We start from the raw sequence: 24,902 nt of genomic DNA, 5'->3' as shown, positions 1-24,902 counted from the left end.
GGGACCAAGCAAAGCTCTTAACAGAAACCATCCCCTTACCCCAGCTCGTGCCGAAGATGTCGGAGCCAGCTCCATTCAAGGTTGTTATCATTGGCGCTGGCCTCGCAGGTGCTTTGCTAGCCAACGGACTTCTCAAAAACAATGTCACTTTCTCTATTTACGAGCGAGACCCGGAGAATAGTAAGCGAGAGGGCTATCAGATTCGTCTAGGAGACTCCGCGATTACCGGCTTCAAGGCATGTCTTGCAGATGAGGATTTAAAAAAGATTATCGAAAGATTTGGACAGACCGCTTCGTCAGAAGGTGCAGCTCCATGTTTGTACTCCACGAAGTTCCAGTCAATCCTTGATTTGACTACTTTGCCTACGTATTCCAAATCTTTCGCGATCAACCGGGTAACTTGTCGAAATTTACTTCTTGACCCGGTGAAACCGCGCGGCAATGCTCACTACGATAAGGCATTCTCTACTTTTGAGATCATCCGTGACGCCTCTGGTGCTGATGAGAAGGTAAAGGTTCTCTTTGCTGATGGCACATCTGATGAATGCGATATCCTGATTGGGGCGGATGGAAGCGGCTCTCGAGTAAACAAAGCACTTGGTCTGGAAAACATAGTCAACATTGACTCTCACTGGTCTTTCTTATCCAAAGGAAAGCTCCCCAGGGATCGACTCGACAAACTCCCGGCACAAGTTCAAAAGGGTCCCGTCCTGGTATTTTCTAACGGGATCTCATTTTTTTATGCTTGTAAGATGCAGTGACTACCAGATCGGAAAGTCCCACTGACATGGTTTATAGTGTACAAACCCGCAAAGCGCGATCAAAACCAGACGGCCAATAACGGTGTTGATTACGACGAGGCCGATGCCTCGTTCTACTGGGGATTGAATATCCCAAAGGTTCTATCCAAGGAATACGATAATTATAAGGATGTTCCGGATCGCCTCAAGTTTTGTCTTGAAATGATCAAGGACTGGGCCCCTGATTTGTCAGTCACAACCGCATTTCAATTGAGAGAAGAATTACTGACAAAATGCTATTATTCTGGAATATAGTCAAACTCTCCTTGAGACAGGTCAAGATGACGAGGAATCGAGCGACATCTATGTTACAGCTTTGCGAGCCAGTAACAAGCCAGATAAAAATTGGAGATCACAACTTCGACAGACGAGTCATGGAGGAGAGCCAGGAAAAGGCCATGCTCGAGTCTGGCTTTTAGGTGATGCAGTTCACGCCATGCAACCCAATCGGTATGAATTTTGAATCCTCAAAGCTAGTTGCACAACACATAGTCAAACGTAATTGGGCTAACAACTGTCTTCAACCCAATAGTGGCATGGGCGGAAACCAAGCAATGCATGACTGCGCCGATATTCTCCCACATTTGCTCGAACTGAACGATATAGCCTTAAGTGGATCCTCACCGAAGACCAAGGAAATCTCACTGGCCTGTGATAAATATGAGGCTGCCATGATTGAGCGTTCTTTCAACTGGGTTTGGAAAAGTGGAGGAGTCTCAATGCCGGTAAGGGTCGCATGAACAGAACCTCTACTGAAAATTCAAGCACAGATGCACTAACTTGCTCCCCTATTGATAGACGTTGGACTTTGATGGAGTTTTGGGCAAGTCTATCTCAATTGCTAGCAAAATTTGCTTACCCTTCATCTCTGCTATTCTTCGCCTGCCGTTTATGCAATCTTCAGACAAGCAGCAGTCGGATTGGTCAGGAACTGCATCTTCTTCCCATCTGTAACTCTGCAAGCGATATATTTTATCCGAATGTGTATATTTATTCATGACAGATGTCCCGTATGGCCTTTAGATTCGTGTAAATAGTACATGCAGATGTGTATTACTCCTTTTATCCTTGTTTTCATTTTGTCTTCAATGTTCCATCGAGATTCGAGTCTAGTTACGTAGTAGTAAAGAAGTCCGAGTTGAGGCCGGTAATGTAGGATAACCTATCAAATTTCACGAAACCCATCTCTAGTTGAACGCTCAATTAAATTTCTGGGCCCCGCGGTTTGAGGGGTCTGCACCTCCAGATACCTTCATCCCTGTGGCGTTCTAAAATGGTCAGGTAAAATGTGGGGAAATTGTGGGGTTTGCCGCCAGTTTCCGCCTCAACACTTCAAGTTACAACTTCCCCTCTAAGTCAGGGTAAGACGCATTATTCAGTCCAGGCTACAGGCTGTGCTGCATTATTTTGGTATGGAATGTAACTATTGCCAAGAGAAATTCACTCGACGCGAGCATCTTGAGCGTCATCTTCGCCGTCATTCGGGAGCGCGCCCGTACGCCTGCCCCCCTATGTTCCCGATCCTTCTCACGGCGGTGAGTTTTCAGCATTTGATTGGCACCTTGACCGGGAAACTTCATGCTTATAAAATTATATTGAAGGGATACGCTATCTCGCCATGTTGCAATACATGGTACTGAAGCTCAAGGACTACTTGCTCGCACAAGAGGCGCTGGTGCTTGTCAAGGTTGCTCCAAAGACAAGGTGAAATGCAGCGGCGGAAATCCCTGTGACCGGTGTCAGGACAGAGGCCGCAATTGTGTTCAACGAAACCGTAACCCCAATCGACTCTCCAATGGCCGATTATCTCGTCTTGAAGATTGGCAAAACCAAGCGCATGAGTCAGACTCTGATGTACCAACCACCAGTATCGTGGGCGATGCTGTACAAATCTCATCGCCGGCCGGACAATTACCATCTGATCACTCGAATTTCCAATTAAACCCGAGTACTTCTCATGAACTGCAGGTTGGCCAAGTCGCTTTTCTGGCTAGTGACAACGTCTCATGGGCGGGTCTGAACGTGTACGCCGACTTCCCCTGGACGCTCGACTACGCCTCTTTCTTCCCCGAAAGCTATCCAGGGCTTGACCATTCGGCGCTGGAATCAGCAACTCAATTAGATTACTTTCCGCTCCCTTTTGTCTCAGGTGCCTTTATTCCACAAAGCCACGAGGGTCTGTTGCGTACAGAAGAGCCTTCGACACCGGAAAGGGGGGGCTTCCGCACTGAATCAACAGCGAGAGCAGCGTCATGGCCTGGCAGCAACATCAAATTCCACCCATCTACTCGCTGCAAAACTGAGTGATGATGATATCGCCGTGGCGGAGAACTTTTGTCACGTCAGAACGAATCTGGATGATGCATACCAAATTATTCTTGCGTTCTACGCCCAACAGGCGGATCCTCGATTCAAGGCATTTCCCTTTCCGCAATGTTCTGTTTTCAATTCTTTTATTCAACTGTATTATGAGTATTTTGATGAACAATTGTCGTTTATTCATCCGTCGTTATTGGAGCAGAATGATACCCCCTGGATCCTCGCCCTGGCTGTGGCATCCGTTGGATGCCAATATACTAAGGCTTCTAAACGATATAAGTATGCCTCGATGCTTACAGAGCTACTGAGACTCTCCATTCCAATTGATGTATGTTGCACTTGATCGCTAGTTGCCGTTTCACCTCCATTTCGAATTAACTAACCGAGCCATAGGCCTTGAAATCCCGGGGATATGACACAATGGTTTTGGCCCAGTGTGCCTTGCTCTTGGTTGTCGACCTAATGTTTACAGGTTTTAAAGATAATGCTGTGAATTTGCTAGCATATAGAGCCTGGCTAGCTACACTCATGCGGCGATTTGTCCTATCGTCTACAAATAAAGATTGCCTGTTATCTACAGAGATGAACAATGTTCAATCCCAAAATCAATGGCAGTCCTGGATTCGTTGCGAGTCGGCAAGACGGCTGGCATACTGTTTTGCTAGTAAGTTGATTCATGATTTGTATTGCTTTCCAGAACTTCCCGGTCGAATGTTCGCTACACTATTTCATGAAAATTGACATTACTTGTTTTAGTCGTGGACTGCTTGTCATTCATCTTCTTGGGAGTCGACATTTCATTTACTGCAGGGGATTACGGACAAAAGCTTCCTTCGTCCGATATTCTGTGGAAAACGCGCAACGAAGATCAATGGGGCAGTTTTTCAGATCTTTTGAATGGTCAATCTCGATTCCCCGGCCTTAAAGCATTCATGGCTAACAAGTTTTAGGCCAATCGGAGCCAATGAGCCTAAACCAGATATTCTGCATGAATTGGGCATTAAATGACGTACTGCAGCAACTATCACAATTTAATAAGCTGGTTCTACTTGCTGTTCTATTTGTGGAAGAAAGTCGAGCCATACACACATCTCAATCTTGTGCTCTTTCCGACTTCAACGCCCAGGATCAAGGGGCATCTTCAAATAGTCGACGCTTATTACTATCCTACAGGAGACTAGATTGGAAGTATAAACTTCTAGCCCCAGATCCATTCTCGCTGTCCTCATTCTCTGGCAATCCGGATAACAGAAATACCTTTTACCACTTACTTGAGATTCTGAGGCATGTCTCAAGGAAACAGCTTTACGCTTCCTCAGGATGGTACGCGTCGGAAGAAGAGGCGGCAGCTGCAGAATCTTGCCTAGTCGATTGGATGCGCGATAATCCAGTGCTCTCGCGGGAATGTGTCGTCCATGCAGGGACACTCATCAGTGAAATCCGATCCACTACCAGTACTGCGTACTATCATTCCTTCTGTTTGTTGATTGCTGTTTCATACCTATGGGTCTTCACACGCTTCCAATGCGCAGAGCTCAACGCACATAAAGAAACCTCCCTACTCCAACCTCCCGCAACACTCCTCAGGATTGACCAGTATCATGATCCAACCCTCCGAGAACGCTGGGTTCAAACCGGGTCGGGTATCCATCTTTATGTCACGGGGGTTGGGATACTATCAAACCAAGGAAGTCCAGAGCGTTTGTGGAAGGAGTTCCTCCAGATAGTTGGTTCTCGAACAGGGTGGCCTACTCTTCGAGAGGGTATGATTAGATGCACCTGTGCAGTCCTCAACCATTCGTCTCCGGCTAGGGCCATGAGAAATTCGGACTCGGAAGTGCCCCAATGAAAAATCAAAGATTACTCCTCTATTCCAGTCCCTCCCAGCTACAGCCTGGCTATAATTTTGTGTATTATTGAACTCACTTATCTCAAGGAGCTATGTTCATAAGATTATCTTCCAGGTACATTGATTATGCAGCTTTAAAAAGATACCGTGGGAATCAAAATATGACTAGCGAAATCACCTCCAAAATGCACTACATGTCTGCCCTTGTTCCCATTCTTGAACAAACCACGAAGCGGAGCAAATTCAGCCAAGATCATCTGATGACCCGACACTTTAAGAGAAATGCCTTCTCCAGCTTCAAACTGTATAGCCGCTGGCCATATACCTATCTCCACTCGCACCACCTGGCCGGGTGTAATTTTTCTCGGGTTTGCATGGTCGTGCATCGGCCAATGTGGTTTCGATAGATGGGTATCAAGGGCTCTATGACTGGCTCTGAGCACACCAGTTGGTCCCAAGTACTTCAGTACATTGATATCATCCACCTCATCCGACTTTACGCCAAGATCTTGAAGAGGAATGTTGATGTTCTGGAGTACTTTACCGTTGCGATCGAGTTTCCGCAGTTGAACGAAGATGTCAAGATCGTCATGGTCTGGGCATGACATGAAAAGAATGGCCTTGGAAGAACCAACCACCGTCGTCTTCTGAGTAAATGTGTGTTTGAACATTACCTCCTCACTGTCATTATCCATCTGCATGGCAGGTACATCACTTTGATATGAAACACTTCCGATTTCTGAAGAATTACGTTGATGGAGCACGTCATCATCTGCGAGGTAGTATCTCTCATACACAGTCTTCTCGGGAGGCCAACTGGAGAATGGGATATTGACCAATGGTGACTGAGCTGTTAGCCTCAGTATACCACAATAGATAGGACGACGAGGAGAAATGAAATATATACCTGATTGAATCTAAGAACAGATATCCGTGCCCTTGGCATCTGTTCCCAGCCATTTTTGACGTCCTTCATGAAATGCTCAAGGAAACCCTTTAAATCAGACACGGTCTCAGGTTGATAGAGGTCATGCCACTCCTGGGTCGGATTAAGACGTAACCTTTTTGTTTTTTCGATTAAGTCGTCTTATGCAGAAAATTATTTCAGAGAAGCACGAATGAGAAAAGTACTTACCACTTATTTTGATGGGGTATATCTTCAAAGCATCTTGTTGATCCGACAGTATGTAATCCCGTGGACATACTCGCGAGAACGTACGCAGGCACCTCGATCAGGTGAGCCTTGGCTCGTTTATCTTCCCAGTACTTATTCATGAGCGGGTGTCTCTCCACCATGGCAATTACGTCTTCTTGCTTATTCTCGCCTGCACAGATCAGTCCATTTGTACCTCATGGGTTGCATAACAGGAGTCGGAAACAGGAAGTTCAAATACCATAGAGTCCATTATCCCGCAAAAATGTCCAGAAAGGCAAATATGGAACACCACCACGGCAAAGTGTCTCACGATATACATCACTCAAGCCCTCCAAAGGCAGGATACAGGCGAGGTGCGGTGGACGCTCAGCCGCAATAAACCACTGCGAAGTGGCTAGCCATGAGTTTCCTATCAAAGCGACACGCCCGTTGCTCCATTCAAATTGACTCAGGAACTCAATAGTATCGTAGCCATCAAGGCCCTCAGTTGTTCCATGCCATCTGCCTCTCTTTTAGCATTGGATTGGACATGTGGATATACTTTATAGATTCCAGTTGAACATACACGTGATCACCTTGTGACTTGAAGCATCCTCTTGCATCTACATGAGCGACCGCATATTGATGTAAATTCCATTCCGCTGGATCTGGGCCTTCAAAGCACTCATATCCACTCAGCATCTCTTCTGGAATCCCATCACGTGCCTGGACAAGCTCCATAGAGAACATTCCTAACAACCTATGTTAGAACATTGAAATTAATGGAGAATATAGTGAAGAATTAATGTATGTGAGGAACACTACTCACCAGTTCCGGACTTTCCATAGGGGGTCCAAACAAGAAGAATGGGTATCTTTTCAGTTGCATTCTGGGGACGGAATATATCAGCGCGAAGCTGGATTCCATCTCTGAGTGACACTATGATGTCTCTCTCCCATATGGTATCGACCTGCAGGGGCCGAGAGCGCGGCGTCTTTTGGGAACCCTTGTCTAGAACGACCGAACCAGGATTCAGCCCATTGTAGCGAGCCTGAGGATGTCTCAATGAGGAGATATCCTTTTGGATGATGGAGATATTTCCGGTCGTATTTTCCATGTTAAATAGATTGATGTGTTGAGCTCGAGAGTAAGTGGTTGTAACAGGATGCACTTTACGTAGTGAAAAAATGAAATGGATGAACTTGAAACCGGATTTAGATTGTTTCCCGACGGATTTATATTCAAGTCAAAATTCAGCCACTAGGTGCGGATAATGTGGGGGAGGATTCAAACCTTGGAATCCTGGGGTATCCTGAGCTTTGTAAACTTCCAAGGTTGAATGAAAAGTGACATTGAATTGTGGGGTAGCCGATACATATATCCGTGATAGATGTGGAGTTCCCCGCAACGCCACAGTGAGGGGAGAACAATCAAATCATGTTCGAAGCTTAAGGAAAATGTATCTATACCTCATCAACGGTTGACTACCCAAGTGAGAAACATTCAAGTGGATGAAAACTTGAACATTCAATGTTTTGAAGACCCGTTTTTCGCTTTTCTTCTCGCATATACGTCATTTTGAAATTGCACATACTCTTAACTGGTAATCACGCACTACCAACCTTGTCAACTTCATCTCGTTCATGCGTATTCACTTTCACTTTTTCTTTGTCTCTTGATTACCTTGAAAGTGCTAACCATGGTCGCGTTTCTCATCAATCCACAACCCATACTGAGAGGTTCATCCGTTCCCCGCTTTATGGCCGATGCTGTTTTATATATACTTCTCTTATCCATCCTTTACTTTCTTGGAGACTACATTCGAATCCTGAGGCTACGTCAAAAGCTTCCACCCGGCCCTTTCCCCTGGCCACTTGTTGGGAATCACTTTCAAGTGAAGCTTCCCCGTCCATGGCTGTGGATGGACGAGCAATCCAAGAAATATAAAAGCTCCACCATCACGATTTGGCGAGGTCATAGGCCGATGATATTTTTTCATGATGCCTGGTCTATCTCTGAGATCCTTGACAAAAGGTCAAATATATATTCCTCTCGGCCGGAAATGACAATGCTCGGGGACTCACGGGATGCGACTGCATATGACCAGGCCGTGCTTCCTTATGGAGATATGTGGCGCCACCACCGTCGACTTATGCATAATGTGGTTGGGTCGCAAGCTGTTCGAAACCACCAACCTATCCAAGATAACGAAATCAAAATTCTCATCGGTGATCTACTTGAGAGACCTGAAGACTATGTCAAGGCAATTGAACGATATTCCGTCTCGGTTGTCTCAAGTGTCGGATTCGGCCGACGCATCGATAGGATGGATGACACGGTTGCCAAAGTTGCTCTGAAGTTTATGGAAGGCGTTGACATGGCTATCCCGGGATTATTCATTATGGAATCAATTCCATTCCTCCTCAACCTACCAAAGATTGTCTATCCTCTAGCCAGAACCATGAAAGATAGCAGTGTTCAACTCAAAGCATTCTTCACATCTCTGGCGCATGAAGGTGCCTCTGAGACTTCATTGCCAAATTTTTCAACAATGCTGATCCAGGAGCAGAAAGAGTCTAATCTGAGCGATGATGAGATAGCATTCTTGACTGGAAATTTAATTGGTGGAGGGGTCGACACTACAGCCAGTACTACCTTGAGCTTTATATTTGCCATGTGTGCATTTCCAGATGTGCAAAGAAAGGCTTTTGAAGAGATAGACCAAGTAGTTGGTCAAAATTGTATGCCAGACTGGACGGACAAGGAAAGCCTGCCTTATTGTGCGGCTCTCGTTAGTGAAAGTCTTCGGTGGCGAACAGTCACTATCCTAGGAGGGATCCCACATGCTCCAATCCAAGACGACGTCTACGACGGCTATAACATCCCAAAGGGAACATGGATTGCAGGAAATGTCTGGAGTATCCATCGCAACGAACAAGATTTTCCAGAACCGGATCAATTCAATCCTGATCGGTTCCTAGAAGAAAGACGACCATTCCCTAATAAAAAGGGACATAGCGCATTTGGTTGGGGCCGGCGTCAATGCAGTGGCCAGCCTCTGGCAGAACAGGGCCTCTTTCTAACCTTTGCTCGGCTTCTATGGTCCTTTGAGATGAAGCCCGCCTTGATGCAAGATGTATGATCAAAACTCCCCATCGAATACATGAACACTGAACTAATTTAATCATGCAGGGTCGCGAGGAAAAATTTGACATCTTTGCCTTTAGCCAGTCTGAGAATATGAGGCCGGAGCCTTTCAATGTTCGTTTTATTCCTCGCAATGAAGAACGAGCCTCGACCATTCTTCACGAGGTTAGAGCTGCCAGGGAGACACTCGCACCCCTCAATAGAGCGTCGAGTGTTGCGAAGCCGCGTTTTGTATAGCTGTTGTAAAATCCCAAGGACTCTTTCTATGCCCAATAGAATGACTTGCAAGTGCCTAAGTACTAGCAATGGTGCATTATATGGAAAATGGATTCTTACAATTACATATCTTACAAACAATTCAATATTTCACTCAAACCTAGTATCTCTCTTCTGGTATTTCATAGTAGTTGGTTTATGCAAAAACATAGTACTTTGAGAAAAACTGGCCTGGAAAGAAAGGAGGGCCTGTACCCTTTCAGAGGCGTGTTCTATTTGGGACATGTTTTTGATTTCCAAATGTAGTACCTAGTAGCCCTCAAGTGATAGACCCCCAAGTACTGCTTCCCTTTCTTCCTTCTCCATACCATCTCCACACATTTTTCTCTCCTCTCTAGCATCTATATTCGGCTTACCGCCGGTTTCAAGATAAATTTTTAGGATTTCACCTCATGTGGGGTTGACTGGACGATAACGAAGCTTCGAGCTCAAGGTCTACCTTCTCCACATTTCCTCGAGTCTTTGTCCCACTTCCCGGTGGCTTGAATTTTGGAGATTTTGCGGGGTCTCCGTTACTAGTGAACAGAAGTCTCATCAAGTGGCAGGTTTGTCGAAAGTACTTACTTGTTCTTTGTGTCGGCTTTGCCAAGCCAATAGTAATACCATAGAGTAGAAGTTGAGACGCAGATCTCGGGGAACCCCACCACCATACTCCGTAGAGTCCGTTCACGCGGAAGGTTTTGAAAAATCATTCTCTCAAATCAAGTTACTAGTAAAATTTTGAACTCTGCTAAGAGTCTTTAAGGAGGAATTGTGTTCTATAAGTCTTATCGAAAATTTTTATGCCCCATGATCACACTTCTGATCAATTTTATACAGCATAACGTCAAGCTCCATGAAAGAATCTCTCAATCTCGAAGCTCTACTTCGTTCAGTCTCATTCGGGACTAACGAGAAGATAGTCACTGTGCTAGTCTTTCTATTGACTGTTTATATCTCCTATCAACGATTTTGGCATCCACTCGCACGTTATCCCGGACCCTTCCTCGCCTCTTTGACCGATGTCTGGCAAGTGAGGGAATGGCTGACTGGAAAGCAACCTTACCGCTTAACTCGCCTCCATGCGAAATATGGACCTATTGTGAGATATGGACCAGATAAGCTCAGTGTCACTTGCAAGGACGCAGTTCAAACTGTATATGTTCGCGGGCATAAAACAATGCCAAAGACAGAATATTACAACGCCTTTGGACAACCGCACGATCCGAATCTTTTCAACCAACGAAATCAAGCTGTATATAGCCCATGCCAATATGTTCTCTTCCATCTTTGAGAAAAAAATATTTCTAACTTGAGCAATATAGGATCATGCGGTACGCCGTCGTGTACTCCTTAAAGCATTTTCCCCACAGGCTGTGGAAACCTATGAGCCGATCTTGGATTTTCACACTCATCGCCTGATTGAGAATATTGAAGGACATTGTCGCGATGGAAAATCATTCGATTTGAAAAAGACAATATATCATTTTGTGTGTGACGCGATATCGGATCTCATGTATGGCGAGGATCTAGGTATCCAAAAAGGAAATTCGGTAGATGCCTTGCCTGATGACCATACTATATCTTTATGGAGTGCCGCAATTGGTTCATGGCCAACATTACAGCCTATATTATCCATATTTTTGCTCCTTTTTCCTCATCCTCGGAGCTGGATGTCATTCCGTAATATGCTCGGTTATTTCCTGGAGGCAAAGAAAATTGTCAAAAATCGGCTGGTCGCGATGTTGAACGAGCAATGCACAGAGCGAAAAGATATCCTTTCACGCATCATTGGCTTGAAGGATAGTGATCTTGAGAATAAGCTCAATGAGGCTAACCTGGCCGCAGAGACATTTGGGTTTCTGTAAGTATCCACCTCAATTAATCAGCGTTCCATTTGATGATTGATACACATTTCAAAAATAATTAACCTGAATGCAGAATTGCCGGCATTCACCCTCCAAGTGCCACTATGATACTTCTGTTCTATAATTTGCTTCATAACAAAGAGGTTTTGGATAAGGCTATTGCGGAAATTGACTTACAATTGCCACCTATGACGCCAGGAGCTGATGTCTACTCGAGATCAGCGGTTGATACAAAGCTCCCATATTTTCGAAACTGTATCAAGGAAAGTTTTCGCATCTCACCAGCCTTTACTATGCCTTTGGCCAGAAGAGTAACACAAAGTGAGGGAATTGTCTTGGAAGGAAATTTGGTGCCAGTTGGTGTAAGTCCAAATCAATTCTAATCGTCCTATTTGATGCGGTACTCATGGAGGTATATGACATTAGACCTCCGTTGCGATTTGCAACCAAGCGTTTCACCATAACCCAAAAATTTGGGGAGATGATCACAACTGCTTCCACCCTTCAAGATGGGAAGATGAGGCAAACGACGAGTTGGGAAAGCTACTCATGCACTTTGGAGCTGGTGGGCGACAATGTATTGGCAAATCGCTCGCATTGACGGTTATTTACAAGACGACCGCTACTCTTTTAGCGAGATTCTCCTTTCAATTGGTGAATGAAAAAGAGCAGCAAGATGTTGAGGATGGGCTATTCTATGGCAAGCTCCCCGACCAGGTTAGCGTCGGTATTAGTGACCTCAAGGGATCGTTGATGGTGAAAGCGAGTGACCGGGCACGAATGCAATAGGGACATCTGCAGCTATCATTACTACCTAGTATCTAGGTAGTAAGACAAGGTCAATAAGAGTCAGCCTTAAAATATATAGGGAATGATGGCTAGGCTTTCGCATTCGAGCGCCCTTTAGAGGTGGCTGATCTAAATCAACTTAATATCAAATTCTTCGCATAGTAGTGCCAAAGGAGTAGGTACTAGTTCCCTCCACACTCGTATTGCTACAAGTCAGTCGTCAAATTTGAACATTGAAGATGGCAATGTTGCTTTTGGGAATAGCACTTGAGATCGATTGATCATTCAAACAGACATTTATATCATCTCATATCATAATAATTTATCTGAGAGTGTGCCAGATGACCGAAACAGTCCTACATGTGCAGTAGCTGATAATGGTAAGCTTCTAATGATTCAAACAAAGTCAGCCTCACTAACAGGAAGCATTTGACCTCGTTTAGAACATGGTGGTTCTAAGTTGAGATGGAAAGGCGACAGCCGGTAAAAACATGAATCTAGACACAATGTTCTCTCCCGAGTCGACATGTGTACTCCTTCGGCTGGAGTTGGATGGTACAATGTTAGGATGTGTGATTGAGATGCGCTAGGATGCCATGAACATGTATGGGATATTTGCTAGTGTCATGTCTGATTATTTAACTTCCGAGTTGTATAGAACATTTTAGCGACCACCTATCAGTGGGCGTTCAAGTTATTGATATCACGATTGCCCCTGCCAGTTTTCAGTGCCAAATCAATGTGAAATGATATCCACGTGGTTTGATATTTTTAAAGTCCGAGTCTGAGTCCCGGCATTTTATCTCGCGAGACTCAATTCATACATACTCTGTCTAATAATAGGCCAGCCAGGATTTATCTCCATAACCTTGGAACCTCCTCCAAATAAGAATTTGAATGCTCCTTCTATTTTCTTTTACTCACTGCCAAGGCATAAAATCTTTGTGTGGGGGTGCATGTATGTTAGGATACCTCAAGCATGTATGCACCGTATGCTGGGACTATGGATCTACCTTTTTAGCAAAGACTTGCATAGGCTTACGATCAATACATCCAGACTATACAGGAAAATGCATGTTGATTTTCCAAGCTATGGATCAGAGGTTGCAGACGTCAAATAATTGATAGGAAGTCTTATTCTTCGTAAATGCAGAGTATTCCCTTACAGTGTAAATGAGCCCTCTCCCCACCATGCGGCCCATGCCTAGCCACAAGCCACTATTTACCTGCCCAATTCTCGGGAAAGAGGGGATTCTTCAATTTTAATTCTTGAACTTTTGGCATTATCGAGATTTTTATCAATCTTTCTCTAGAACTTCATCTTTGGAAGCTCATCGTTGGATGGGCTGAATGGGGGTAGTACCGCTCTTGCCGGCCATTGTTGAGGATGGTAAGCTGTTTCCAATTCCACTCTTCCTGATCCTACAACAACCAAATACGTTGATCCTGGCAGCCGAATATGACATTTTGTATTAGGTGGAACAACCACCTCCAGCCAGAATTGTTCTTCGGGCTCGGTTGTGCTTTTCCTGATCTCCCAATGAACACGGCAGTATCCATACGCACTCCGATGATCAGCCTCAGCCCATCGCCGAGCGCCGCCAGGGACAGGCTCAACCTGGAATGTCCTCCACCCAGGCTCGATGTTTTTGAGGCCACAGATGGTTTGATATATCCAACTGGCGACAGATCCGAATGCATAGTGATTAAAACTGGTAATTTCACCAGGGATGACCGATCCGTCCGAAAAGCATACTGTCCCAACGTTCCCAGACTGTCGTTGCGCCCATAGTGACGGGAAATAGCCAGCTAGGACACACACGATGGAGTAACATGCGGTAGAAGACATTGGACATATCGACCTTACTTAGAGCATGGCCTAGAAAGGGCGTTCCTGCGAAGCCAGTGGACATCTTGAACCTGCTCCGTTGGCGGACCAGAAGAGAAAGGCGTTCAGCAGTGTGCCTCGTCTTTTCTGTAGATGAGAACAGATCAAATTGTATGGCGAGGGCGTATGCAGTCTGAGTGTCACATGCGAGGCGACCAGCAGGAGTGACATATTCAGTTTCAAACGCTTGCCTGAGCTGCCTCGCCTCTTTTCAGTACTTGATTTCTGCACTGTACTTGCTCAACGCGGCAGATATTTGCGTCATCAAAGATGTAGCGTGAACCAAGAATAAATCGCATACTAAATACATGTCTGTCATGGCATTTGCTGGCGCTTCAGCCGGGGCACTGGGGTCTAGCCAGTCGGCTAATTTGTACCCGTCGTACTTCCATAATCCGGTGGATGAACGAGGGATAGCTTTGAGCCAGGATTTCATGCTCTCATAATGCCGTAACAAGAGCTCTTGATCTCCAGTGGCTTGATATAAGGTCCAAGGTAGCATGATCGTGACATCACCCCAAATTGCCTCTTCCTGGGCCAGAATCGCCTAGGATGTGAGGGATTACGAGAGGTACGACTCCCCCTGCAGCGTTTTGTTCAACTAGCAAGTTCTTCATCCATGATGCCAACATACCAGTAACGTCGAAGAGGTAGCTGGCGGTGGTACCGAGAACATTGATATCCCCTGTCCAGCCAAGTCGTTCGTCACGCTGAGGACAGTCTGTTGGAATCCCGACAAAATTCCCTTTCATGCTCCAAACAATATTTTCATGTAACATGTTAAGCAGAGGGTTCGAGCAACGGAAATGGCCAGTGCAATCCATATCAGAATGAATGACGATGCCAATAAAATCTTCTTTTTTGAGGGACGATCCCGCTGGCCATCCACTCACTTCGACATAACGAAAGCCGTGAAATGTAAACTTCGGTTGCCACGTAGTAGGGCCTCCTACATCAAGGATGAGGGTGTCTAGGCATTTGGCCGATCACAAGGGACAAACTCCAATTTCCCCATTTTCTAGCACCTCCGCAAAACGGAACTGAATGGTCGTGCCAGCCGATCCAGAGACTCGCTCCACCTTGATATAACCCACAAAATTCTGCCCGAAGTCAAGGATCGACCGCCCGGTTGGAGAAACAATTATCCTTTCGACTTCAAGCTTTTGTGTTTCGCGAATTGGTGGGCCATCAGGAGCAACTAGACGAGTAAATGAGGGACATTTGTGGACTTGTACTGACTTGCAGGGTGATGAAACCTGACCAAAGTCGTATGTTTCGCCATCAAGGAGCCCAGAATCGAGAATTCTTCCATGAGCCCAAGTCCATGATTCATCAGTGTTCAGATGGAAGCTCTCTCCATTTTCGAGTTCAACAATCATCATGGCAATTAACCCCAGATGATTACCATAGATATTACTCCTGCGAATGAAAGCGAGTGATCCGCAAAACCATCCCTCTCCCACATCAACCTCAATCTCGTTCTCCTGATCGACACATACTTGATTACTGATATCGAAGGTCTGGTACTGAAGCCTTTCTTGATAAGCGGTCCAGCCAGGTGCAAGGACATGATCCCCTACACGAGAATTATTGACTCGGGACTCATATATTCCATGTGCCGAGATGTATAGACGCGCTCGAGCAATATCAGAATTATTTGGCAAGGAAAAGCGACGTCGGAAGGTGACTGAGCGATGTTTTTGAGGCGATGTTTCGGTGGGGTCGTTGGGCTCAATGAGGAGACATTCCCAATGCCCTGGGAATAGAATGCCTGCCTCTACTATGAAGACATCTGACCATTCACTAACGACTCCGAGATTGCTGGTCACTCGCACGCGTATTGTTGCGTGCTCCCGCGAGCTTAATACCTGGCCGGGCCAAGGTACGAGTCGCGATTCGGTTGACTCAACCACCACGGACTCTGTTTCTTGACCATCACGCTTGATTTGAAGTTCATAGCTGGCTTGCTCCCAACTTTTATCATCGCCTACAATCGTCCATGAGATACGTGGTGCGGATTCCCCAATTCCAATGGCGTTGGGTTCGTGATGCTCGAACCAGACTTTCTCGATATTGACCATACTTCAAAGTGCGGTTGTATATTCAAGTGAGTGGCGAAAATGATTATCCAAGTATTTCTCATTGAATTTTGGAGAATAAAGGGATAAATGCTCACTGGCAGGTGCGCCGTACACCGTCCACCGTCCATTGCGACCTCGGGACTAATCGGTGACATTTTCCAAGCGTATTTGGTACCCGTGCCCAGGTGGCATCGATCTTGCAGGATTCAAGTTTATTATTGCAGATTACTCCGCTCTACGATCTCCTCGGGTAGTCTCACTCATTCTTTGATCCTTGCCGACCAAAGGCGGATAAGACAAAATGAGCAAGGAAACAGAGTGCACCAATACGTTGAATAATAGATATGCCATCATGATACGAAAACGAACGGACCTCCTAAGGTTGGAAAAAGTTCAAGTTGAATCACCAAGGTGGTATTAAGAAACACCTGTCAGTCACTGGCACTGTCGACCAGTTGACTACCGGCACCTACCTCATTTCTTGAAAAAGTCCTAGCGGAACGATATTGGGAGCTTTGAATAATGAAACAGAACTATCATCAATTACTATTAATTCCGGCCCGATAAGCTTATAGTATATTTTGAAAGAAATCGCGGAGATATTACTTGATAAATCTCTTCATGATTTCAGCAAATTTAGCAGATATTCCCCAGCCTGTCAAATTTTCAAGCGCTTCGCTGGCCTTGAGGAACTGAATGAATCCACATTCAAATTTTAGTATTTTCTTTCAATGCGATGTGAAGTGGAATTTGTATCTTGCAGATCTCGTACCTCAATTCTAGCTGGTAATGAACCTCCCAACTTCTCGTACATCCAGCATACAAGCCCTCCGGTGAGTAGTGACATAGATACTTCAAAAAGAAATTTTTATCCCTCCCATTTTCGATCGTTTGGTGCGCCAGCTCCAGCATCTCGTGGACCTTTTTGGTCGTTTGAATCGAGTCTGAGTTTTGACACCAAATGCGTAAAGATTGCTCAGCCAGGTCTATATCTTCATCCCGACCGGAGCGCGCGAAAAAAAGTGTGGAGATGGGAAATAGTCATCTCCAAATATATCATAGCCAGAAGGTTGAGCAATAGCGCCGCTGGAAGGGCTGGGGATCGGTTGCCGCGGTCAGAGTCTGTGTCATGGTAATTTTCAAGCCAGGCACGGAGAGCTTTTCGAAGCCAGACTTGGCGCTCGATTAAGCCTTCACCTGGTTTATTGCAATCTGGACCTCGAATGAAGGTGGAGTGCACCACAAGGTTCATTGACTGTCTCCATTCAAAAATCTGGGAGAACATTGCATACATCAGGAAGGTCTTGCCGAATGAGTCAATTGGCGCATATGGTGGTTTCTGTCCGAGGAAAGGATATAGAAGACAAGTGTCCATAGGAACCATGAAGTATATAGATGAAGGCATCTCCGCTGGACCGAGCAGAACCTTCCACTGTTCTGAGGAGTTGGCCTCCCAATATAATCCATCGCAAGGTAGCACCAAGTTTACAGCTTCAGCCTTGGGGATATACTGTTGGATCTGGAATAGTGCAGGAAAGTGTAGGTCAAACATCTGGACAGATCACGTCAATTTCCGTTCTCATGTGCAAGTTGAATAGAGCTCACATGGACAGAGAGGGCTAAACGCTTCCGCTGCTCTAGCATAATCCATGACTTCCACGTATCGTGAACTTTAGCTCGTAAAGAGCGTGGTTGTCGCAAACTATCCGAGAGTGGAACTTGGCGACAGTCAAATAATCTAATGTGACGACAAGCAGTTACAAGAAATCCTCGAGTACCCTCTGCATACTCGAACGCGGCTTTCTGTCCACACCATGCAGCACAGATGCATAAACAAAGCAATGTGATTATATTGTCGGTTGGGTGGAACTAGGGAAGAACAGTTGAATCAGCGACGAATTGATTTTTACAAGTTTATCGAAATAAAAGGTCTTGAACTTACAAACCAGACATCCATAATTTGCAACCCGGAAAAGATAGCGGTAATAGGTCTTAGATATATGGCAGTAAACTTTCCATAGTTGGTCCTAGAGTGCATAGAGCCTAGCAGTATCATGGAAAGAAGGAGAAAGGGTGGAGCGGTTATAGGCAAAAAGGTTGGTCGGTGGATTATAGGAAACCGGACATCAATATCCTCGAAGAAAAGGGCAAGGAAATGGTTTAAAGTATCCAAGTCCGGAAAGACGGACTTATTGAGTGGAAAGTATTCACCCTACGGCTAGAATTTGGAATTATCGGTTAACGTCGCCATCAATCTGGTTCGAGTTTGAGAGTCCATGATGCAGTATAGAGAGCGCGCATGCCTCGACCGCATACTAGATGAAACAATTTCTTCTCGCTGAACCCAGGACCGAGAGTCAGGTCTAAGTGGGGCTGTTGGCTCAAAACCTCTGGGTAGGAAGTCTTGAACTATTCGATGATTCTCGTTCTCATCAAGGGCATTATCTGTGAGACGTTCATTATCAGGGAGCTGGTTGTCTTCGCCATCGCCGTTTGCGTGGAGGCACGATGGAGCCTGTGATTGAGGAATATTGGCAGTTCTCAGAGTTGACTGGTGCCATCTCTGCATGGCCATATTATCCATTGAAGACATATCTAAGATCCAGGAAAAATCAGGGTCAAAAGACCACTCGCCATAGCCACCATAACAATTTGCAGTCCACACTGGGTAATGAATTGAATCATCTGGCAAGGAATCTCTCGGCATATTCGTCGACCAGTTAGATGGACGGGTTGTAGAACCAACTGTATCATCGTTTCCGAATTGCGAAGAGGTATGCGTTGTAGCTAACTCGCTAGATGGCCCGAGGTTTTGATCGGTTGCAGGTGTATTATCCAAATCAAATGTAGCAGAGATTTGGGGGTACAATTGCGTTCCAACCTCGGTGGATGTCGCAGAATTATCTTGCACATGAGGCTCATATAACCCTTCATCATTATTACAGATAGACTCCGAGGTCACTTATTGTGTCACTCCATCATTTGGGGATAGCGAATGGACTTTTCGGTGCCGTTTCAGAATATCGCTGATAAATCGATGCCAAACTGTCAGCAGTGGGCCACGCAACTGTGACTGGACTAAAAAAAGAAGGGAAAAAAGGAAACTTCAGCCAAGTATTCAGGCTCTTCTTCCCAGAAGCAGACATTGGTATTAAGCTGCGAGACTAGAATCCGGGCCCCCTGTAGTTGACGCGAAATGGAGCGTTTATGTGCAGGGATTTGAGGTCAACCACCCACCTTCGAGTAAATCCTCTTTGGCAGACTCTGCAGATAAACTTTGCGGTAGTTTTGTCTGCCAAGGGAAAAACATTTCAATGGTAGGTAAATTAGGGCGGTTAGCAGGTATACGTACGAGTCTCCGCGTGCCGCGTCAAATTCTCTACTCGAGAAAAGGTCTTCTTGCAGGATTGGCAAGCGAAAGGAGGTGAGTCTCGTGCCCGGGTGGATCTCCGGCGATCATTGGTCTGTAATGCGATTCGCATGTTTGCAGCTTGGTGGTGATTGTCTAGAGGCAGAGGTGGAGGGAGAATTGAACATGGGAAACTTGAACCAGGTTTACCCCATACCCCACTCTTACCGCATACCGCATACGGAGTACTGGAACTTGAATTGCCCCGGGGTCCACACTCTAGACTCACCACAGGGCATTAATATCGCTAGAATCGGGTAAATTTCCGATGCGGGCTAGTCTCGGTGCTTCTTGACTTTTTTTCAAGTTCACACATTAATTGGGTTGAATAAGATAATTGATTACATTTGATTTTTGATGTATTTTATATTCAAAGGAAACGTGAAGCAATCTCATTCCGCCGCTGTACAAAAGAAATTCCTCTGACTGCACAATATGCACACACTTAAGGACATTTTAGTGATATGGAACTCAGTAACGAGAAAATCAATAAGCGAATTAGTCAGGAGTGCAGCATTCTCAAATTTCCGGGGCACGTTGGAATTCAGTCGCGCCGCGAGGGAGATTTTGGAATTTGCGCGCAGGTGCCTTCATTTCAAAGGCCGCATCAATTGCTTCAGCAGTGAGGTTTCCTGTTTCGGGCACAATAAAGTAGGCGGCAAAGAGCAGAACAAAGCTAAAAGAGCCAAAGACAAATCCTGTGCGAGAAAGTAGGTCCCCAGAATCAACATTAAACATGTATGGCGTGACGAAATCAAAAACCCAAGCGAGTAGGGTCTGTGAAATGTTACCAATAGAGAGAGTCTTTGCTCGCAACTTGTATTTGGATACCTCGGCGGCAATTGGGTAAGCCATGCCTTGCAAGAGACTGGACTGCAACCCAATGAGCACATTCCTAGAAAGCATATATCAGCATTTAGTGAGAAAAGATTTTTCAAGAAACTTTGGCATGGACCGTACATCAATACAGCAATTCCCCAAAGGGCGCCAGTCCCAGGTACATAATAGAGGGCTCCGATCGTCATCATGAAGACGCAATTGATAACGCAGCCCAGAATGAAAGCATTGCGATGTTGAAACTTGCCCTCGAATGCCCAGGTAGTGATGATGATGATAATGGAGAGGCCAAATCCACCGATGGAGATGTCGAAGAAATGAATGGCAGCAAGACCAGCGATGACTAGGAATTAGAGCGCATTGTATAGGAATCAAGTCCCTCCGAAGTTGGATGCTGTGTAAATAAATATCACAGTCAGTGTTCTCCGAAGGTTGTTTTCTTTGAAGCCCTCCCCGTAAGAATCGGACTCCCCGCTCTCTGTCCACTTTTCTTCACGAATTTCCTTGGTTAAAAGAGCCAAACGCTTTTCGACGGCGTTCTCACCGTATAGTCTCGTCATGGCTTTGCGGGCAGCTTCAATCTTGTCAACGGCGATACTATACCAAACTATGTAATAGGTAGAACATACTCGGGAACGATCGCGAATGAGACGGTGGCTATAGCTGCAAAAATCCACTGCAAGGCAAACACAGTTCGGAAGCTCGACTCGTGTACATTCGGGACAACTATGCGAATAATGCCCATTCCTAGTCCAAGGATGAAAATGCCACCAATGACCAGCGCTTGTTGAACGGGGGCTCGAAGCTTGAGAGGGGCAATCTGACTCGGTAAGCATACGCAGCGTGAGAAATGAACTTGTTTCTCTAACCTCCGATGCGTAAGTTGTCGCAGCGGCTACGGCAGCACCAATGCCGTAACCATTGATCGTTTTCCCGGCAAGGAATGCACCACGGCTGACGGCGGTGAATTGGACTGCTGTTCCAACAACTGTGAGTGATGCAAATGTACAAACTGCCCATTTGCGACCATATCTATCGGCAGTATAACCAGCAAAGAAAGCACCTGCTGCCTGTAGGAGGACAGACATGGCGCCCCAAAGCGAAGACCACATTGAGGGGATATAGTATCCAGAAGAGTCCACAGCACCAAAGTATATGAAGAACGCGGGCATGGCGACTGAGGCGCCATTGACAACGGAATCATAACCAAACAACACCGAAGCTGTGCTAGCACAAATACCTGTCGAGAAATGTCAACATCTATCGAATGGCAAGGGTCCACCGGGGTTCGCACAGTAAAAGAATGCCCTTTTATGCAGGAGGATATTGGCACCCAGGCTCATTTTCATCTCGCTGTCAACGATCAACATTGCTCGGTGGGCTGCATCGGCAGCTTGATCGCCCTTTGCAGGCGAGATGCTTTCCACGTGCTCAGAGCTGAGGGTTTTGTTGTCACTAGACATTTTGTGATCGTGGAAAGAGAGTCTGCTTGTCTTCTTTTCAGCGTAGCACTGGCATATTTGTAGCGGACCACAAAGGTAGAGTGTTGGATGAAAACTGTATAAACATTTCTTTAGATCCAATTAAGGGTCAAATGGAGGCAATCCACTTTCCCCGCATGAACATTCCCCAGAAAAAAGTGGACGGGGAACCCAAATTGACTTTTAACATTTATGTATTTCAAGACCTTTCCAAATGTCACATTAATGGATCATCCCAGCGGGCACTTCCCTCGTGGGATCATAAGACCTCTATACGCGTATTCGGAGCCAAGAAGCACGTGTGGCGTGCGGCCTGAGCGACCTTCCTATCCTGCTATTAGCTGTAATCAAAAACATCTTGTTATTTAGCGATAAATTGAACTGAAGTGGGCCACATTAGGCCTAAACCTAAGAGATGAGAGATTCTGGAGAACTAAGTGTCTAGAGACCTGCTCCACGCAACGCGCGTTCAATTCTATCTCGGGATGCTTCATCGCGAGCGAAGATGCACGGCGTCTACCCCGTAATCCGGATTTCCATACTCCACATGGGGCATATCCGATCATGAGAGTCCCGGGGTTTACAGTGAAGTTCCAAGTTCTCAGTCGACTTCCCCTTGTATGAATTCCGAAGTGAGCGACCTGAGGCTTATCCCGAATCCAGCTATTGAAATGACAAAGTTAACTGTCTTTCTCCGACTATAGTGTAGTGGGGAACCCATATACTAGGCTCCTCAAGTCGATATTTACGAGCTGAGCTCGCTCCGGGGTTCAAGTTGTGGTGGTGGTTTGTGCTCTGCTGCATACACCGAGTGCGCTGCCTTGAAATGAGCAGCGCTCGTAATCAAGAGATAACCCAGACATCTATCTTATAGCTTTTATATTTATGGCGGATTTCATTCATGGATGAACATTCAAAGAATCATCTTGTTAAAAATGCCTGTGGAAGAAGGAAATTTGCCCAAGTGAAAAATGAGGACTCGGATCTACATACTACTGGAGAAATTGAGTTTCAAGGTTCAGACCTGGTCGGGTAGAATTATATTCAAGACTTCAACATCATGCATACTGGATTATCCAAAAATGGAACTTGTAGCAACAAAAAGATGGCCTATCTCAGTGAACATGTCGTGCCGCCGTTGATCTGAAGTCAACCGCGCCACCCGATCGAGCCCATCAATGGGATATGGTCCAGACAGGCCATCTCTGAACACCATGGGCTGGAATTTCGGAACATCATTAGTAGTTTCCATTGATAGCCAAGGCTCTTGGTCGTAAGTAATGTCAAATACCATGTCTGCCATGGCGTCAGCTGTTTTCCTCGCACTGGTTGATGCAGTCGGTCCTACTGCGGAGGGTAGTCGGAAAAAGGAATTGCAATCAAACCCATGGGGAGAGTAGCCCTTCATCTTGCTCTCAGGATCCATATCTATCTCATCAAACCTATACACGCTCACAGGACCAGGACTGAGTTTTGCTGTCAGGAGGGGAGGACCTGTGAAGAGGGAGTCGGTACCCAGTTGGATCATTTGTTGAAGCGCTGCTGCATCTTCCATTTCTTCTGAGAATCCATAGCTACTGAGGATCTCTTCTGCGAAGTCAGGATCCGGAACTGTGCTGGTAATCTTTGCTATGATCTGTGAAGTGTTGAGTTTCCGCCATACCAGACTCCATAGAGCCATTTCATCCTTGGTCCAGCCAACCACCAACTTTCCCAACCAGCTATGCGTCCTCATCTGCTCACAAGTGAGACCTTCGTACTTGGATCCGAAGAAAGATTCATCATACGTTGCAGATACGGCTGGATGACCTAGCAGGGCCACCATCTGCTCCACGGAAGCATGACGAAGAGCCTCAATTTTGGCTTCCGCAGAAGTAGATAGCGGCAGACTACACCGGAAGACATACTCATTGAACTTTTCTTGCGCCTTTCGGGGGTTTGAAAAGGCCAACTTGGCGGCGACATGATAATGGCACGCTGGAAAATTGGGATCGCAGTTTTGGTATGTACAAGCGTTGACAGATCGCTGGCCGACTCACCAGCTACGGTGATATTCTGGGAGTCTCCACCAAATAGGTGAATATTTTCTTGAATCTATTCAGTCCGATACATTAGCTGGGGTCCACGTGTACTTTCAACGCCAGGGCAAGGGGGAGGTGATGGTTGTGGAAGAAAGAATCGTACTTACCCAGTGCAATGCCAGCCGCTGATCATGAAAGCCCAAGCAACGATAACCAGTCTCTCTCTGAGTTTTTGCATCATTGACCAGCTCATCTGAGTTCAGGAATTCAAATAGTCCCAGCCTGTAATTGAATGAGGCGAATATAAAGGGCTTTCCATGATCGATTCCGTGTCGGACGAGTGCGTTTCCATCTACATATAAGATAGCTATTAGCTCTATCTGGCCCAAACATCCATGGATGAATACAGCGTAATTCCCTTACCGGCCATAGAGTTACCGTCCCCCAACGAGAGTGCGCCACCATGAATCTGTACCAGGACAGGAAGCAAGCGTTCGTTTTTCTGCAATCCATCCGGTGGAGTGTACACGTTCACGACAAAGCAATCGAACTCCGAATCAGGAAGCTTGGAAGGTGGATTGTATCCCGAAAAACTCTCCTGCACTGAATCCAGGGCGGGCATCACCCATTGGGCACAACGCGGTCCGTACTGTGTGGCGTCGATTTCACCAGTATGTGTTTTGAGGCTGCCAGTGGGCACTGCCTCACGAAAACGTGCCGATATAGATGCATATTTCAAGCCCAGGAAATTTATAACATTGGCGGGGCCGCTAGTCCCTTGAATGGTGAGATCGGGAAAAACTTGAAGAGTAACGGGACTGTGCCCAGGGTACAGATTGGTAGAGACTAACATTGGAAGCATGAGCAACAAGTCGGGTGGTAGATCCAAGCGAGCAACAATATTGCTTTGAGAGGGATTCTTATCGCTTTTGTTTATCTTTCTATGACTCTGGTTTCTTCTTCATCGGCTATAATTTTCCCGACCTCCCACTCCCCCGCGCCACCCCTGTCCACTTTATTCC

At 45.9% G+C, this 24,902-nt stretch overlaps 9 protein-coding genes across 9 annotated transcripts; 4 read left to right on the top strand and 5 right to left on the bottom strand.

Moving 5' to 3' along the window:
• Window positions 1–56: 56 nt before the first annotated feature.
• N7483_011545 (uncharacterized protein) lies at window positions 57–3,107 on the top strand (the record flags this gene model as incomplete). Its single annotated transcript, XM_057094972.1, has 6 exons — window positions 57–747; window positions 799–988; window positions 1,056–1,250; window positions 1,333–1,525; window positions 2,235–2,335; window positions 2,402–3,107. The coding sequence occupies 6 exons, from the start codon at window positions 57–59 to the stop codon at window positions 3,105–3,107; spliced, it is 2,076 nt and encodes a 691-aa protein (XP_056940943.1).
• A 432-nt stretch (window positions 3,108–3,539) lies between these two features.
• Window positions 3,540–4,069, top strand: N7483_011544 (uncharacterized protein; the record flags this gene model as incomplete). The annotated part of the gene is made up of 2 exons (XM_057094971.1): window positions 3,540–3,783; window positions 3,876–4,069. 2 exons carry the CDS (start codon window positions 3,540–3,542, stop codon window positions 4,067–4,069), a joined length of 438 nt encoding a protein of 145 aa, XP_056940942.1.
• Window positions 4,070–5,102: 1,033 nt separating this feature from the next.
• On the bottom strand, window positions 5,103–7,221 carry N7483_011543 (Alpha/Beta hydrolase protein; the record flags this gene model as incomplete). The annotated part of the gene is made up of 5 exons (XM_057094970.1): window positions 5,103–5,818; window positions 6,174–6,293; window positions 6,363–6,625; window positions 6,690–6,855; window positions 6,933–7,221. 5 exons carry the CDS (start codon window positions 7,219–7,221, stop codon window positions 5,103–5,105), a joined length of 1,554 nt encoding a protein of 517 aa, XP_056940941.1.
• Window positions 7,222–8,166: 945 nt separating this feature from the next.
• Window positions 8,167–9,488, top strand: N7483_011542 (cytochrome P450; the record flags this gene model as incomplete). Its single annotated transcript, XM_057094969.1, has 2 exons — window positions 8,167–9,240; window positions 9,297–9,488. 2 exons carry the CDS (start codon window positions 8,167–8,169, stop codon window positions 9,486–9,488), a joined length of 1,266 nt encoding a protein of 421 aa, XP_056940940.1.
• Window positions 9,489–10,362: 874 nt separating this feature from the next.
• Window positions 10,363–12,163, top strand: N7483_011541 (Benzoate 4-monooxygenase; the record flags this gene model as incomplete). The annotated part of the gene is made up of 4 exons (XM_057094968.1): window positions 10,363–10,761; window positions 10,832–11,370; window positions 11,448–11,736; window positions 11,801–12,163. The coding sequence occupies 4 exons, from the start codon at window positions 10,363–10,365 to the stop codon at window positions 12,161–12,163; spliced, it is 1,590 nt and encodes a 529-aa protein (XP_056940939.1).
• A 1,309-nt stretch (window positions 12,164–13,472) lies between these two features.
• On the bottom strand, window positions 13,473–16,132 carry N7483_011540 (alpha-L-rhamnosidase; the record flags this gene model as incomplete). The annotated part of the gene is given in 5 exon segments (XM_057094967.1): window positions 13,473–13,918; window positions 13,929–14,251; window positions 14,270–14,598; window positions 14,618–15,021; window positions 15,049–16,132. The coding sequence occupies 5 exon segments, from the start codon at window positions 16,130–16,132 to the stop codon at window positions 13,473–13,475; spliced, it is 2,586 nt and encodes an 861-aa protein (XP_056940938.1).
• Window positions 16,133–18,382: 2,250 nt separating this feature from the next.
• Window positions 18,383–18,725, bottom strand: N7483_011539 (uncharacterized protein; the record flags this gene model as incomplete). Its single annotated transcript, XM_057094966.1, has 2 exons — window positions 18,383–18,447; window positions 18,521–18,725. The coding sequence occupies 2 exons, from the start codon at window positions 18,723–18,725 to the stop codon at window positions 18,383–18,385; spliced, it is 270 nt and encodes an 89-aa protein (XP_056940937.1).
• Window positions 18,726–20,060: 1,335 nt separating this feature from the next.
• On the bottom strand, window positions 20,061–21,841 carry N7483_011538 (MFS general substrate transporter; the record flags this gene model as incomplete). The annotated part of the gene is made up of 6 exons (XM_057094965.1): window positions 20,061–20,436; window positions 20,502–20,721; window positions 20,923–20,975; window positions 21,068–21,198; window positions 21,248–21,618; window positions 21,673–21,841. 6 exons carry the CDS (start codon window positions 21,839–21,841, stop codon window positions 20,061–20,063), a joined length of 1,320 nt encoding a protein of 439 aa, XP_056940936.1.
• Window positions 21,842–22,931: 1,090 nt separating this feature from the next.
• Window positions 22,932–24,733, bottom strand: N7483_011537 (uncharacterized protein; the record flags this gene model as incomplete). The annotated part of the gene is made up of 4 exons (XM_057094964.1): window positions 22,932–23,836; window positions 23,899–23,953; window positions 24,048–24,232; window positions 24,304–24,733. The coding sequence occupies 4 exons, from the start codon at window positions 24,731–24,733 to the stop codon at window positions 22,932–22,934; spliced, it is 1,575 nt and encodes a 524-aa protein (XP_056940935.1).
• Window positions 24,734–24,902: the final 169 nt, after the last annotated feature.

The sequence above is a fragment of the Penicillium malachiteum genome (assembly GCF_028827825.1).
Source record: "Penicillium malachiteum strain IBT 17515 chromosome Unknown utg000005l:1.0-9002435.0:326005.0-9005861.0, whole genome shotgun sequence".
NCBI lineage: Eukaryota > Fungi > Ascomycota > Eurotiomycetes > Eurotiales > Aspergillaceae > Penicillium > Penicillium malachiteum.
This window is presented reverse-complemented; position numbering and strand designations above follow the sequence as displayed.